The sequence below is a fragment of the Somniosus microcephalus genome, chromosome 14, assembly GCF_052327205.1.
Source record: "Somniosus microcephalus isolate GS21.2 chromosome 14, FLI_Smic_1.0, whole genome shotgun sequence".
In the NCBI taxonomy this organism is placed as follows: Eukaryota; Metazoa; Chordata; class Chondrichthyes; order Squaliformes; family Somniosidae; genus Somniosus; species Somniosus microcephalus.
This window is the reverse complement of record NC_141000.1, coordinates 67,787,960-67,803,990: the sequence shown is the minus strand read 5'-3', so window position 1 is coordinate 67,803,990 and position 16,031 is coordinate 67,787,960. Positions and strand designations below refer to the sequence as shown.

The 16,031-nt window shown below is 42.2% G+C and overlaps 1 protein-coding gene across 1 annotated transcript in view; it reads right to left on the bottom strand.

The window, feature by feature from the left end:
• The window catches only part of epha6 (eph receptor A6), a 981,976-nt gene that overhangs the window by 806,777 nt on the left and 159,168 nt on the right, over positions 1-16,031 (bottom strand). The window contains exon 3 of the mRNA XM_086006600.1: positions 7,776-8,439. Coding sequence (XP_085862726.1) covers positions 7,776-8,439 — 664 coding nt within the window. The remainder of the gene's footprint in view (positions 1-7,775; positions 8,440-16,031) is intronic.

Genomic DNA, 16,031 nt, shown 5'->3' with positions numbered 1-16,031 from the left:
TTTAGAGATGCCTGATTCCATTCAGATGGGAGTTTCAGCCACACAAAAGTAAACAACCATACATCAATAAAGGACCCTGTGGAGCACGCAACCATTATGTCATCACTCCAGCTGACATTAGAATGCTATGTCATTTCCTGGCCCACTGATATTTCATCATATTCAATTGCATGGAATAAACAACGTTTGCTGCAGTGCAAAACCTAACTTATAAAATATAGCAACAGACTCTTTTGCAAATATTAGCAGATCTCATGTGATGTTGCTCACAAGTCAGAGATTACGCAGTTGCTGAGGAATCCTGGGGTATGGAAGTGGAAGAGAGATGCGCACCTCCACTGAAAGAATTCAAAAGATCTCCTTAGAGATGAAGCAAGATTTCTTTGATTGGTTCCTGGGAAAACATGAATGAATATCCTTGCCCTTACTTCAGATGGATAAATCAATTTATTTTTGTCAAACATTTACCGTCTGTTTGTTTAAGCATCTTGAAATCTTAGGGTCAATTAAAAATTTTGGCACAAAACAAGGTGTTGGTGGGAAGAGTCATTTTGATGATGGGTCCTCATTTGCATGAATCCAACAAGCTGTGCGCACCAAAACTGCGCTGACGTAGTTCACCGGTTGCGATGGTGGGAAATCGGCCAGTTCCTATGCAGAGCTGGCCAACAGTCCAGGTCTGGGGGTGAGGTGACCCCGGAGGGGGCAATGCATGAGTCGGAGTACTTTGTGGGGCCAAGAAAAGCATTCTGCCCTCTTGAGCATTCCTGATTATAATCGCTCAACCATTGGTGGCTGTGCCTTCTGTTGCCTAGGCCCTAAGCTCTGGAATTCCCTGTCTAAACCTCTCCTCCTCGCTACCTCTCTTTCCTCCTTTAAAACGCTCCTTAAAACCTACCTCTTTGACCAAGCTTTTGGTCACCTGCCCTAATTTATCCGTATGTGGATTGGTGTCAAATTTTTTGTCTTAAAATACTCCTGTGCAGCATCTTGGGATGTTTTACTACGTTAAAGGCACTATATAAATACAAGTTGTTGTTGTTGTTTATATTAACAATTTTGTATCCTCTTTCTGAGCTCTAAGTGCAACAGAAGTAAAATAATCACAGCTGTTGTACCTAGTAAAAATGGCAAATTAAAACGTGCAAAGTTTCATTTGTCACCTAAGTAACTATTAGCTTAAAAAAACCTTGAATATGGAAAATTAAATTTTTTTCTGCAAAGGTACTTGAAAAATGTTGGAGTTCATGGGCGATTTTCCCCAGATACTTTAGACGCTAAAGAGCCTCCAAGGTGGCCAAGATGGAGTGTTAAGCTGCAATGCCGGTTTAGGCTGCTTTTAGCGCAAGGCACCATCTTGGTAAAGGAGTTGAAGCTTGCGCTAGAACAGTTGTTCGGAGGATCGTTAAGGGGGCTGATTGCCACTTAAATTGCCTGCTAGCGCTCATTAAAGAGGCTGCACAGCAATTTGGTGGCTAGCACTTGACTCAACGCCCTATCCTAACAGCGACCAGGTGATTTGGAGTAAACTAATTGTTGCAGAGGGTTTCTAGCGCTACTTAAAGGTACATCACCTTTTACTGTTCACGCCGTTGGAGGTTTGAAGAGGATTTTTGAAACACATCGGGACAGTTTGTCAAGACTTCATCAACACTATCAACATGTATTCCAGAAATTCTCTGATGACATCAACTAAAAAGAGTAAGTGCTGTGCTACTCCACCTTATTGGACACCTTATAGGATTCACCAGGAGAAAGGGAGTGCTTGGTCATCGGCATCTTGCCAGGGGACCCCCTTGGACTGCAGGAAAAATGGGAAGAGGACATGAGGTCAGGCAGAGCAGCACCAGCTGCTGCAGGAGAGGGGGACAGGGGACGAGGTGGTGTCCTTTCCCTCTCATGGTTACAGGACATCCATCCTCCTCTGGACCTCCTCCACCAGGACCTTCAGTGCTGCACCAGAGAACCTGTGCGACCTTTCACTTGGTCCCCGAGCCATCCTAAAACCAGCCACTGTGCATCAGCCAGCACTCTCCACACCTTCAGTGGAAGTGGATGCATGGAGCCCTCTCATACTGCTCCACAAAAATTGCATCTAATCAGCACTTGAGTGCTAACCCTGCAGGCCTCTATTTCAGCACCTCCAGGCAAGTTCAACTTATGGTGGTCAGCAATTAGGATCAAATTATGTGCTAAAACCAGACTTTCAAACAGGCATGTCTTATTAGCACATCACCCATGTAGCGCCTGTTTTCACCCGTTCATCAAAATAACCCTCTTCATGCTTTATCTTGATTTGATTTATAAAAATATAATCCAGTTACTTTCACTGCTCCTTAAAAGTGGTTTATCTGATGGACCGTGTCCTCTGCAATTTTCCATCTGGAAGGAAGGGCCATGCCCTGGAAGGAAATGGGAGGGAGCTTGATCTGGGAGTAGCTGTAGTGAATGGGGTGTGGGAACACAAGGGTCTTCGAATGTCCAGTGGGTTTAATGTACGCCATTTGGAGTAGGTAAGGAAACACGGGCTGGAAGTGCTCAGTCAGGCCAAAGTCATGCTGGGCAGGTGGGTGGGTGAAATAGGAAGCATCCAAAGTGGGTAACTGGACCAGCAGCATTCAGGGCAGCAAAAAGCACTCTGTGGGCAGGGGATCTTTACAACCCAGCCTGCTCTGACCAGAGTCATACTCGATACACCTCCTACCTCAAGGAATGAATTGTTCCTGCTGAATCCTCCCCCACCTGCTATTATTTCCTTTAGTTGTAGCAGAACTATGAGGCTGCATAATTCTTTTGTCCAAGTGGCAAATGTATTAATTTGTGATTCAACTTTAAGAAGAATACCAGGGGGAAAGATGAGGAATGTGGACCTCAGACTTTTAAACTGAAGGCCTGTGCATTGGGAGTAAAATAGAAACAGAAGTAATATTCTAAAGGGACAGTGAAAAGAGCAGCTATTTTCTTGTTTCTGGAACAGTAATTAAACACATGGATGCTTCATCAATAATCATAAATTGTATAAATAAACAGCCCTAGTATATGTAACATAGAGCACATTATGACAGCCACTGATTTACAGTGATTGAATGTCCAATTGCATTTTAATAACTGAATATATTGTTAGTGAATTTTCCTGAGAGAGATCCAATTCATCTTAAAGATAAACCATAAATACTTCAATTTAGAAAAGGCCAGCTAAGTATAACTGTACAAGGATGAGAATCCACTGGATCATGCATTGGGCCTGATCAATCTACTGCTCAAGTATAGATTGTGTGTCCAGACTACATACTTCAAGAAATAGAACATGTACTTTTCCTATATTCTTAAATCAACAAAACTTACAGAAATATAAGAAAATTTGGCTTTAAAAAATACATAAATGAATCCTGCTAATTATGAATAATGACCATTATGATTGACATAGACCTGTGACCAGAACATGCTGCTACTTTTATTGTGATCATACCCATATACTTATGGCTGCAGAAACCCTGTTAATCATAGAATAGTACAGCACAGAAGGAGGCCATTCAGCCCATCGAGTCTGTGCCAGCTCTTTCGAAGAACAACCAGTTAGTCCCCCTCCCCTGTTCTTTCCCCTTATCCCTGCAATTTTTTCTTCTGTGGCAGGTATTCAAGTTAAAAATTTGTATCCAGCCAGTCTCATTTAACAAGTCAAGAATCCAGAACCAAACATAGGATACTGCATGTTGCATAAGTAAGTAAATTTGCCAAAATGTTTATTTTGTTTCCTATAATGTACAAATCTGTTTACTATATTTTTTAATTGAAACAAGAATATTAAAACTAATGAATAAACACCAGCTAGTAGGACATGATGCTAACATTCAGGGGGTGATTTTGCCAGCCCTGGGGAGGCAGGTATGGAGGCGGGACTGCCGGGAAAATGGCAGAAACTGGGAGCAGGTACCGAACCCACTCCCAACCCGCCTCCATGCCATCTACCTGGGAGGCGGGTCCCCGACTCGCGCAGGGACCCACCTCCTTGAGGTGGGAAGGGGATTACAGCCAATTAACTGCCTGTTAACAGGTAGTTAACGGGCAGTTTTTGACAGAGATTGTCAGTGTTTGACAGCTTCTCAAAGCTGTTAAACGCTGACAATTCATCTGTCAAAACATTTTTGACAGATGAAATGCCATACGCTGACGTCCTCTGTCACCAGCTTTCCCTTAATTGGCCTGCTAAACTCGCAGGGCGGGCTTAACAAGGTCAATCAAAGGAAAATAGCGTGGGTTGGCCGGATGTCGTTGGGGGCGGGACTGAAATCAGACAACCAGCAGTCCCATCCCCAACATGCCCCCATTGACAAAATCAAGACCTCAGTGTCTAAAAACATTCGACAGATCACCGAAATTCATATAAAATAGAATGATCCCATTTGCTAATGGTTTAGACTGGAAACATTGACTACTGCTTCTGAAATAGCTTCTTTGTGGAAATCACATATAAAATGCTATCATGCGAGCACTATTATAGGAAGTATTATAGGGAGTATATATTTGGTTTATCTTCATGAATCAGGAACACTGATATTATATAAGGAATCAAGTTCATCATAGAAGGTTGACGTCTTATATAAAAAAAGGTTCAAGATACAGAAGTTGCAAAAGTCAAAGGGGGAAAATTGGGGCGCCATTATCGGCCATGCGCAAAGTTTAGCGCCTGGCGCTAATTATCACCTCCAATGGCAAACTTGGCTCTTATCGCCCCTGGAGGTGATTGGAGCACTAAATCAGGTGCTTCACACCTGTCTTAAGGTGCAAAGGCCGAGTAGCGAGGCACTACCTCAGAGCGCTGGCGAAGCAAGGAAGGACAAATCAAAATGAACCTGCAAAGTGCTGCTCACTACCCAAAACCCCTTCACACAGCGTTGAATCTCTCCAGAAGTCTGTCTGTCTGTCTATCTCTCAGAATGCGTGGTGCAAAAATGTCACCAACAAAAAAAGGCAGGAAGCGGTCACCTTTAAATAGCGCTCCCCTAGTCCCTTTCTGACTGCAAAACGCTCCCCTCAACCTCTCATTGCTAGCGGCAGGCGGTAAGGCAGGGGGCGCCACTCGATATCCAGTCCCGGGCGCTACCAGGGCGTTGCGCACTCGACTGACGTCATGATCTGCTGGCGCAGGAGATCGTGGCGGTAGCGTTTAGCGCCACCGCAAAATGTCTAGTTAATTTCATGAGCGGCGCAAATATTGCCGCACCCGGGTGCTAGTTGCTTTGCGCCCCATTAGCGCCCTCTTAAGGCGCTAACGGGAGGCGCAAACAACTGAATTTTTCCCCCATAATGTTAGGAGTCTGAACACACGACCACTAAAATACACTGCTGCATGAAAGTGACCATTTAATCTTGATTTTAAATAGCAGTTGTTAAGAACCTGATATATTAGCTTCTTTATACAGATAAACAGAGTGTGTGCAGTGGATCCTTTACATTTGTGACCCAACCAAATAACATGTGAAAAGGAGAACTTGTGAAGGAATGAGCCATACCTATTCAGAAAAATACACCGTTCTATGAAAGAATTCTGACTTTATTAAAACACGACAAACTAGGTCTGGAAATCTGGAAGCCTCAACAATGGAGAAGCTGTGAACAGCATTCAGGCTATTGAGATAAGATAAGTTGTTGACACTGAATCAATAGCCTTGTTGAAGCAGAAGGTTAAAGGTTCCCGACGTCTGAATCTTTGGAAAAAAGACAATGGTACACCCTGTTAAGGTGTTCTAAATTACACTTCGTAAACAGGCACATAAAAGAAGAAGCATATGCCTTTGTAAAAATTACATCAAGTAAAAGAAACACCTGCCGTCAAATCGTTTTTATGTTAAACTTAGGACACCTACAGAGGGGAGACATGAGTCTGTGTTACAACCAGCTGAGGTGATCAAGAATTGAATAGATCATCCTAGTTAAGGTGTTCTAAATGCAAAAGACACAAATGGAAGACCTTGGTAAAAATGACATCAAATAGATACACCTGCTGTTACACTGTTTTTTTATGGTGAGCTTAAGACACCTACACAGGAGACATGATTCTTAATGCTACCAGCTGAACTGACTGTAAGAATAGCTGGGGTCAGCAGAAAAATGACTAGAGATAATTAGCTTACATCAGCAGAAAACTTCGAAGGAAATACCACTGAAAAAGGATATAAATATTGAACTTTCAAATGGGATGATAGACTCGCTGTAAAGGGGCAAAGCAATTCTCGGCTTCAGAGGCAGGCTCTGTAAGTCTACACCTCTTTGTACCTCGGGTATCAAAGGTATTTGATTTTGGTGGATATCTTGGAAGAAGACTAAGAACTGTAAAACTGTAGAGAAGTTAAGATCTCTAATAAGAATTGTAAAGCTTATTCTTTTTGGAACTGTTAATGTTGCAATTGAAACACCTACTGTAATTACATGTCGGTTCTTTAATAAATCTATATATTTTTAGAATTGTCTCACATAATACTTCTGTATCAAACTCGCGAACTCAATCTCTGTACGCTCCTTGGTGAGGAGTTGCAGAATTCTGAAGGAGTTTTCCAGACCCTCATAATATCTGGAACGTTACAGTCTAACTAAACTTATTAAAAGTGCTATCTGGAGGACGGTAACACTTTCAGGTTGTTCCTTTCCTTTAGGGAGAGATAGTCTGGACCTTTAGACCTAATTAAGCGTCTTTAGGATTCGGCTACCTCACACTTTAGTTGAAAGTGAACGTCTGGGGAATACACCTGATCTGGGGTAGCCCTAAAGGGGCTAGTACTAGTAATTATCCCTTCAAACTCATAACTGCAGAATAGTGACTCATCATATACAAATCTTACTATGCAGTAATTTGTTTTGTTTCCTATCTCTATTTGGCTGTGTGATGTGAATTTTTTTCTGACTGCCAGAATTTCTTTCTTCACCTTTCTAATGATTGCCACATGCTATGTGAGGTCTGTGGCCAAGAGAGCAGACAGGCAACCTGTTCCCAGGTCTCTGCCGGTGCCCCTTTGAAAACCGGCCTATGTGGTTAATACAGCCCGCCCATCATCTCCTTCCAAACCACAAGAGTCATGTGGGAATATGCACTCCAATCCTGAACATTGTAGAACTCATTGCAGCAGGTATTCAAGTTAAAAATTTGTATCCAGGCAGTCTTAGTTAACAAGTCAAGAATCCAGAACCAAACACAGGATATTGTATGCCACATAAGCTAATTTGCCAAAATATTTATTTTATTTCCTATAATGTACAAATCTGTTTACTAGGTTTCCAAATAAAACAAGAATATTAAAACTAATGAATAAACACCAGCTAGTATGACATGATGTTGACATTCAGTGTCTAAAAACATTAGGCAGGTCACTGACATTCATATAAAATAGAATGATCCCATTTACTAGCAGTTTAGGCTGGAAAAAAATGACTACTGCTTTTGAAATAGCTTGAGTTAAAAGCTTCAGGAGCTGTGCTACATTGGGAACTGTGACCCATGCACTTTTCCTGTTTTGCAGCAGTGCTATAATTCCCATTAGGATTGTATCACAGAAATTTATTTTTGGATTGCACAAAAGCAGAGAAACTGGTTAGCTACATGTTATTTTTTTTCTGAAAACCTATGTCAGACCATAAGACTAGATTTGATGCCCTGCTTTTTTTCAACGATGTGATGTGCTGTCTATTCCTTGCTCTCTCCCCCACTGCTATCGTCAAAGGTTCTGTAAGATTAGCTTGCCCGGTCTCAAAAATTCTTAGCACGGGTCTCATTCACTTACCATGGCAGGCTCCATCAACTTCCTCATAGCCAATGCTGCAGACACATCTTCCCAAAGGAACCAACCAGTCTCCATCTGCACCACAGTAAAGTTTTGGTGTATCTTTCTCCTCTGCATTCTTTACACAGGAACCTCGAACTTCCACAAGGGACGAAGAATCAACTCTGGGGATTGTGTCAGGAAACATTGCCAAGTTGCGGAAAGTAAATGGGCATTTTTTATAGTACACACGCACAGAGACAAGAGCAATGCAAGCTCCAATATCCTGAAAGGCAAGGTAAAATCCCTTTTTGGTTATTGGCCCAACCTCACGGATCTCAGTGTTCAGTTTAAGTATACGATCTCCTAGGTCCATCTGAGTAAAACTCTCATCAGCTGCAATTGTATCAATTTTAGTATATTGATTTTGTTTGAATTTAACTCCATGAGACTCATTTGATTCCATGTAATATAGATTGAATGTTTCTTTGCAGGTTCCCAGAACCCAGGGAATGCTGTTGCAGTCCCTCAGGGTGAACTTTAATTCAACATACACTTTCTGAGCTGCCTCACGGGAAATCCAGTTAGTCCGCAGCCAGTTGTTTTGATTTGGTTCCATCACATTGCAGACCTGGTAGGTGTGGATGGGTCTGTTGTGTTCGTCCATTTCTGGGATAGCATCCCACTGCAAAACAAAAAAGGAAAATCAAATTAAGAAACTGAGCAACTCTGGATTCAGTTGAACTGTAGTCCACGATCATAATCTAAAGGAAAAATATATAGGGGCAGAATTTGCAGTGGGTATGACGGTATAATCTCAGAGTATGCCATCATACTGCCTTTGAAATGGACAGCAAGTTTGGGATTTCCGCATGCGCTTGCACATGCGCTAAATCCCGAACTTGCGATCGGTCAAGTTCCGACTTGACAGATCATCCACTCCGAATGTATTATCCATATTGCTGGTGCAAAGTTGGGCTAATTGCCCACCAACTGCCCCACAATTACACATGAAAACTTTACAGCTGGTGCAAACAGGTGCAGGAGCCTGTTTGCATAGCGTAAGGGGACACCCGTCATGATAAAAAATCTTCATCTGATGCTTTTCTGTTTAAGTTACTATAAATATGTTTGCCCTTTATACTGAGCCTGCCTGAGGGATTATCAAACCTCCAAAAGTTCAGTTGAATATTATCTAAATGTACATCTCTGCTTGAATAAAGTAGTTAAGCAGCCTATAGTGTAGTGCGATTGCTTCTGGTCTATTAATAATTTTTCCCAAAATTCATTTCTAATTCTAAAAATGTAAATCCAGAATGGGGTTGAAGAAGAGTCCTTCTGTTTTCTGATCGGAGCACCGGCCCACGTGATCCCAGCTACGCTTACGCGCACGTTGTGCCCGAGATCCATGGGCCACTACGCTGTTTAAAGAGGTGGGGCAGGCCCAGGCAAGCACGACTGGACAGCACGAGTGCCGAAATTGGGCAATTTTTATATTGTAACCTTAGAATAGAAAAGGTGTTCAAATTTAATATATTTAAAATAAATATTGCTAAGTAAATAATTGTGATTGAGTTTACACAGCAAAATTCATTATAAATGTAGACACAGGAATTTATAATGGAAAAAGTTAACAGAAAGTATGACAAAAACAACAGGATGTCACGTTGTGCAGATGCAAGATTGTTCATTACACATACTTATATTAATACTGAATTTTATTAACTGGACAATTATACCATACATTTTGCACTGTTATTAAACAGTCTCAGCTTTTATATTGACATAAACTGTGTAGTGTAACTGGTGGCAATGCAAAATGTTCATGTTACCAGAGAACAAGTTAGCTCGTTGTTAACATTTAAATTTAACCTACGTTCAGATATGTGCAGATCTCTGTTTACCTTGGCCAGGGAGTGATACAGAGCCAACAGTGTAACTCAAAGCCCCTAAATATACCCCTAAACAGGTACTTGTTTCAAACCTGTCCTTGTATAGCAATTCTAATAAGCACTCTTTTAGTAATTAATTCTTATGTACATTGGAACAATCAAATCTGGAATAGCCACAGGTACACAAACATGGCAACAGTTTCAAATTTATTCACTCCATGAAAAAGTTGGATTTATGTCGCTGAATGAATGAATTTCTTGACAATATTTTACATTTTTCTATTTAAAATTATGGGCTGATTTAACCCTCTCTGCCTTGGTGGACAGCTAAAGATAAACAAGGTTACTTACCTAAACTGCAGCCACCCGAACTCAAGTTTAACCTGCTGAACTGCGCAGGCGACAGGACACCTACTCAAAGCCAACGGGGCCCTTTTTTGTATATGTACTGTGGGTATCAATAACACCAGGAGTGCACCTCCAGACCCACAAGGAAAGCTCAGGCCTCCCTGCCACAGACCTCTCCCCCCACCCCTCCCAGGACAGCCCCAGCAGCTGATCCCGCCACTTATTTGATCTTGGTGGGATAACTCTGGGACATATGATTTTCCGACCATTCCTGACGGAATGGTTCGGAAGTCTATCGGCGGGATTTAAATGAGGCCCAGACATTAAAATACCCTGAGCTTCTTTTCTGGAGCAGCAGGTGAGTGTCTAACTCGCAAAACTGCTCACTTGGTGCTGAAAACTGTCCCAAGTTAGAATCGGGCCATGTATTTTACAAATGTTTCAGCTTCCCGACTATTAGAAGAAATATGGTCCTGTAATAAGAATTCCCTTCTTCCATTTAACTATGCAATCTGACAACTTGTCAAACTTCTCATTAAGGCAGTTCATAAAAATAGAATTGCATATAATTTTACATGATCCATAGGTTAGTATTAAATAATATATTACAAGCATAAGTATCTTACATTTTACATCCTAGTTTAAGAATTTCAACAAAATCACAACTATCCATTTCAACTCCTGTCACCTCTATTCCTTATTCTATTAATCTCCCCAGCTGTGCACTCGGACTGAATCTAGTGGTGTGCAGCCTCAATGTTCTGTTCAATCTTCAGCTAAGTTTTGTACCCAACATCTAGTTTGTCACCGCAACTGCATTTTTCCAGCTTCAGCTTATACTTCGACCTCAGACTCCTATTGCTTCACTCCTCAGTTACCAAAATCTTGAACCACATTTTTTAATTGCCGGTGGATTGATCTCTCAAACGGTCTCCGAGCTGGCTTCCCCATCTGCATCCTTCACAAACGACACCTATTCCAGAACTCTGCAGCCCAAATATTATCCCACACACCCACATCCCTCATCCTTCCCAAGCTCCACTGCCACCTTGTGCCCCGCCCAGTTCATTTCAAAAGGCCCTCGTGCTACTTTTAAAATCCTTCCACGGCCTTGTTCTGTACTGATTGAGTAATCTTCTCTACCACCTGTTCCAGTCAGCACCCTCCAAGCCTCTGACTTCACACTGCTGTCTCTTCCCCGTTCCCCATTTTGTTTCTTTCAAAGTCATTTTTGTCACTACGCTCCTGCTCTCTGGAATGCTCTCTGAAAACCACTTTTCTTTGCTGCATCTCTCCCTGCTTTCACAAACCTCTTAAAACCCATATCTTTGAATAGCTTCAGCCTCTCCTCCCCTGAACTGTCCCTTTTCCCTTCTCGATGTCCACCTTTATCTCTGTTAAAAAAAAGTGTTTTTTTATATATAATTATATAAGTTATCATTGCTCTCTCACTGCAACTGAGTGCAGACTGACTGACATTCTTACTTCAGTAGATATAGTATCGTGGTGCCAAAAATTATTTATTCATTGCAGCACTTCAAGGGCTTAAAATGTTACGTTAGATCAAGGCCAAGGCAAGAGAGAATTTGTGATCAGGACAAATAGATTCGATGCCAGCTAGCAATGGGAGTGGGGAGACAGGTAAGTGATATCATCATTGGAACAGAGATATCAAGGCACCTAGGCTGGGGGACATTGTACCATAGGCAGATGCTGGATATGGAGCATTGGGAATGAGAGATCTCCTGGGGGCAGGGAGAAGAGAGGAGAAACTGGGTTCTGGTTTGAGCCTCACTGTAACTATTAAAATTTTGACACTTGCAGACTTTGTAGATTTCCTAAAAGATATGGATTGCAATTATAGGGATGGGCACCAGCATATAGGAGTAGAAAAGAGGAATAAGGTGCATAAAAGAGTGAGTGTGTTGGATAGTATTAGAGAAGATAGTATTAGAAGCGGTAGTAGTACCATATTAGAAATGGCTGAGCGCACTGGATACAGCAAAGGCTATGGGCCCCGACAACATCCTAGCTATCGTGCTGAAGACTTGTGCTCCAGAACTAGCCGCGCCTCTAGCCAAGCTGTTCCAGTACAGCTATAACACTGGCATCTATCCGACAATGTGGAAAAGTGCCCAGGTATGTCCTGTCCACAAAAAGCAGGACAAATCCAAACAGGCCAATTACTGCCCCATCAGTCTACTCTCAATCATCAGCAAAGTGATGGAAGGTGTCATCGACAGTGCTATCAAGCGACACTTACTCACCAATAACCTGCTCACTGATGCCCAAGTTTGGGATTCGCCAAGACCGCTTGGCTCCTGACCTCATTACAACCTTGGTCCAAACATGGACAAAGGAGCTGAATTCCAGAGGTGAGGTGAGAGTGACTGCCCTTGACATCAAGGTAGCATTTGACAGAGTGTGGGATCAAGGAGCCCTAGTAAAACTGGTCAATGGGAATCAGGGGGAAAACGCTCCACTGGTTGGAGTCATACCTTGCACAAAGGGAGATGGTTGTGGTGGTTGAAGGTCAATCATCACAGCCCCAGGACATTGCTGCAGGAGTTCCTCAGGGCAGTGTCCTCGGCCTAACCATCTTCAGCTGCTTCATCAATGACCTTCCCTCCAACATAAGGTCAGAAATGGGGAAGTTCGCTGATGACTACACATTGTTCAGCACCATTCACAACTCCTCAGATAATGAAGTAGTCCATGCCCGCATGCAACAAGAACTGGACGACGTTCAGGCTTGGGCTGATAAGTGGCAGGTAACATTCGCGCCACAGAAGTGCCAGGTAATGACCATCACCAACAAGCAAGAGTCTAACCACCTCCCCGTGACATTCAGCAGCATTACCATCGCCATATCCCCCACCATCAACATCCTAGGGGTCACCATTGACCAGAAACTAAACTGGACCAGCCACATAAATACTGTGGCAACAAGAGCAGGTCAGAGGTTAGGTATTCTGCGGCTACCTCACCACCACTTCTCTCGACCCCCTCCACTGTCTCTAAATTGTCAGACTGCTCGTCAGCCATCCAGTTCTGGATGAGCAGAAATTTTCTCCAATTAAATATTTGGAAGACCGAAGCCATTGTTTTTGGTCCCCGCCACAAACTCCGTTCCCTAGCCACTGATTCTATCCCTCTCCCTAACATCTGTCTGAGGCTGAACCACAGTGTTCGCAACTTTGGTGTCATATTTGACCCTGAAATAAGCTTCCGACCACATATCCACAGCATAAATAAGACCGCCTATTTTTACCTCTGTAACATCGCCCGTCTCTGCCCTTGCCTCAGCTCATCCACTGCTGAAACCCTCAACCATGCCTCTGTTACCTCTAGAAGTAAACTTGAGGTCATCCAAAACTCGGCTGCCCATGTCCTAACTCGCACCAAGTCCCGTTCACCCATCACCCCTGTGCTCGCTGACCTACATTTGCTCCTACATAAGCATCGTCTCGATTTCAAAATTCTCATAGTTTTCAAATCCCTCCACGGTCTCGCCCCTCCCTATTTCTGTAATCTCCTTCAGTCGCACAACCCTCAGAGATATCGGTGCTCCTCTAATTCTGCCCTCTTGCGCATCCCTGATTATGATCGCTCAACACTTGGTGGCCGTGCCTTCTGTTGCCTAGGGCCTAAGCTCTGGAATTCCCTGCCTAATCCTGTCCGCCTGGCTACCTCTTTCCTCCTTTAAGATGCGCCTTAAAACCTACCTCTTTGACCAAGCTTTTGGTCATCTGCCCTAATTTCCCCTTGTGGCTCAGTGTAAACATTTTTGTTTTTTAATACTCCTGTGAAGTGATGTGGGACATTTTACTACGTTAAAGGCGCTATATAAATACAAGTTGTTGTTGGCAGTCATTCAAACAGTCTTCCATTTTTACTGTGGTGTACAAAAAGGATGCTGGTTTGTTATATAGGAATTCCTTCAGTTTTTTGTGTTACTGAAAGATCAGTTTTCAGTACTGGAGGGCCAGAAAACTCGACCATTAAGTTAGCCAACAGTTTTACTATTGAACTAACTCCTGAGCTGCAACTTGTGACAAGAAAAAAAAAATATTGACCCTCATCACTGGATATAACTGTAATTAACTGCTATATAGGAAATGCTTACTATATCGGCAATCATTTCTACTGTAGAATTCAAGAATAGCATAATTAGCTATGGATTACTCTTGTTAACAAGGAGCGCTGCCAAACATTTTAACAGCAATTACAAGCAACAAACTGTAATTAAAATCTGACTAAACACTGGGTTACTTAATTTTATATGTACAGGATACTTGGTTCCCTTTTAGTTTGCCAAAATTAAATTCCTGTAAAGAACATGTTTCATGTCAAAATGTGCAATTTACATCTCCAGTATCAGATATGCACTGTGATGGCTGCAGCTCCAATTTCACACCATCATTATTTGGTTTTACTTTTATTATTAGTGAGAACATCTCACCTGTGCCCTCTAATGACCATAACATGATGCTGGCATTTTAACAGATAAAAGCCAAGGGAAAAGTGTGTTCTCAAATAGTGAGTTCTAATTTATTAAATTGTAGATATGTATGTGGAAAGGTATTGTTGGTTTTTGATCTCTATGTGAACGAGCGATACAAACCAGCTCACGATCGCACACATGTATAATTCAACCCAATCTATTAATTACTCTGTAATGAAAAGCTTCTGACTACAGACAAATATCCTGAAAATATTACTGATATGTAACAAAATGCTTGAAGTTTGTAACACTATCCAAAACCCCACTGTTAAAAAAAATTACTCTGCATACATTAGATCCTTTATTGACCTGCATTTTCTAAAAGTTCTATCCTTCCTGTGTCAGAAAGCTTGATCTTCTCTGCACTGGAAAGTGCTAATGGTTTTACTGAAATTTTGCACTTCAATGTCAGCTGTTTATTGTGAAGTAGCAAACTATGAAGTTGTTACAGGAAACTTTGTGTTATCCGGAGGCTAAATGTCCGGCAAGCTCGAGCCACCGGCAAAAATCAGGAGCCGTTTTGTTCGGTTTTTTTTCTTCTCGTGGCTTTTTTTTCCAACAGTCAGGCTCTGCAAAGTCTCTGTAGCTTAGCAACAGCTTCAGAGAGACGCTTCCAAGGTACGGGCCAACTGTTTAGAAGCTGTTGCTAAGCAACAGTGTTTGTTGTCAGATACGGAGATGAAAAGCTCCGTATGCTTCAACATTAACGCTGGTGTGTCCGGCAGTTTTGAGGGAACGGCAACAGCTCGGTCCCGTCGGTGCCGGATAGCACAAAGTTTCCTGTACTTACAAATTTTGGGTCTGTATTAAATGTGTTCTTGGGTTCAGCATCGCCGGTCTCTCCCATAGGCGGATCCTGCATCCCATATGATCAAGAATGTACTTTTACTCCTCAATATCTAGTCACATGACAGCGTGCTGCAGGGGTTGTACCAATTAAACTCATTATGTCAGCTGGATACTGTAACTTTGAACACGCACTCGTGCGTTTCTCCTATGTTCTGAATGGCGAATCCCACTCTGGTGGGACAAGGCCAGTTGTAAACCAACAAGCTAATTTACGTTACATATATGTAACAGAACCAAATACATTTTTCAGTAAATGTCAATTTATTTCAAGGCTCCACGTAACACAGAAAACAACAAAACACCTTTTACCCATTAGCAAGCTAAATACATTTTGCTGACTACATTTGCTGGAATTGATCAGCACTAAACTTAAAAAGGGAGTTCTCACCCTTTCAGTCTGACTTCCATTCGTGATTAATGCAGACTGTTTCTGCTGATCAAAGACTTGACCTCCAATCCTTCCCCAGCTTTCTGGTGATTGGCTAGGGGACTGCCAGTAAAAGAAGTTACCACCCTGCTAGGTGAGGGCTTCTCTGGGGGCAACACCATACTGAGCTCACAAGAATATCGTTGCAAACCTATGGGCTTTCAGAACACAAGTTCTGTCTTGCTCTTCGCATGGTCACTATATATATTCCAAGATTAAACAAACAACTTTTAAAAGAAGAGAGAAATATTGTATTT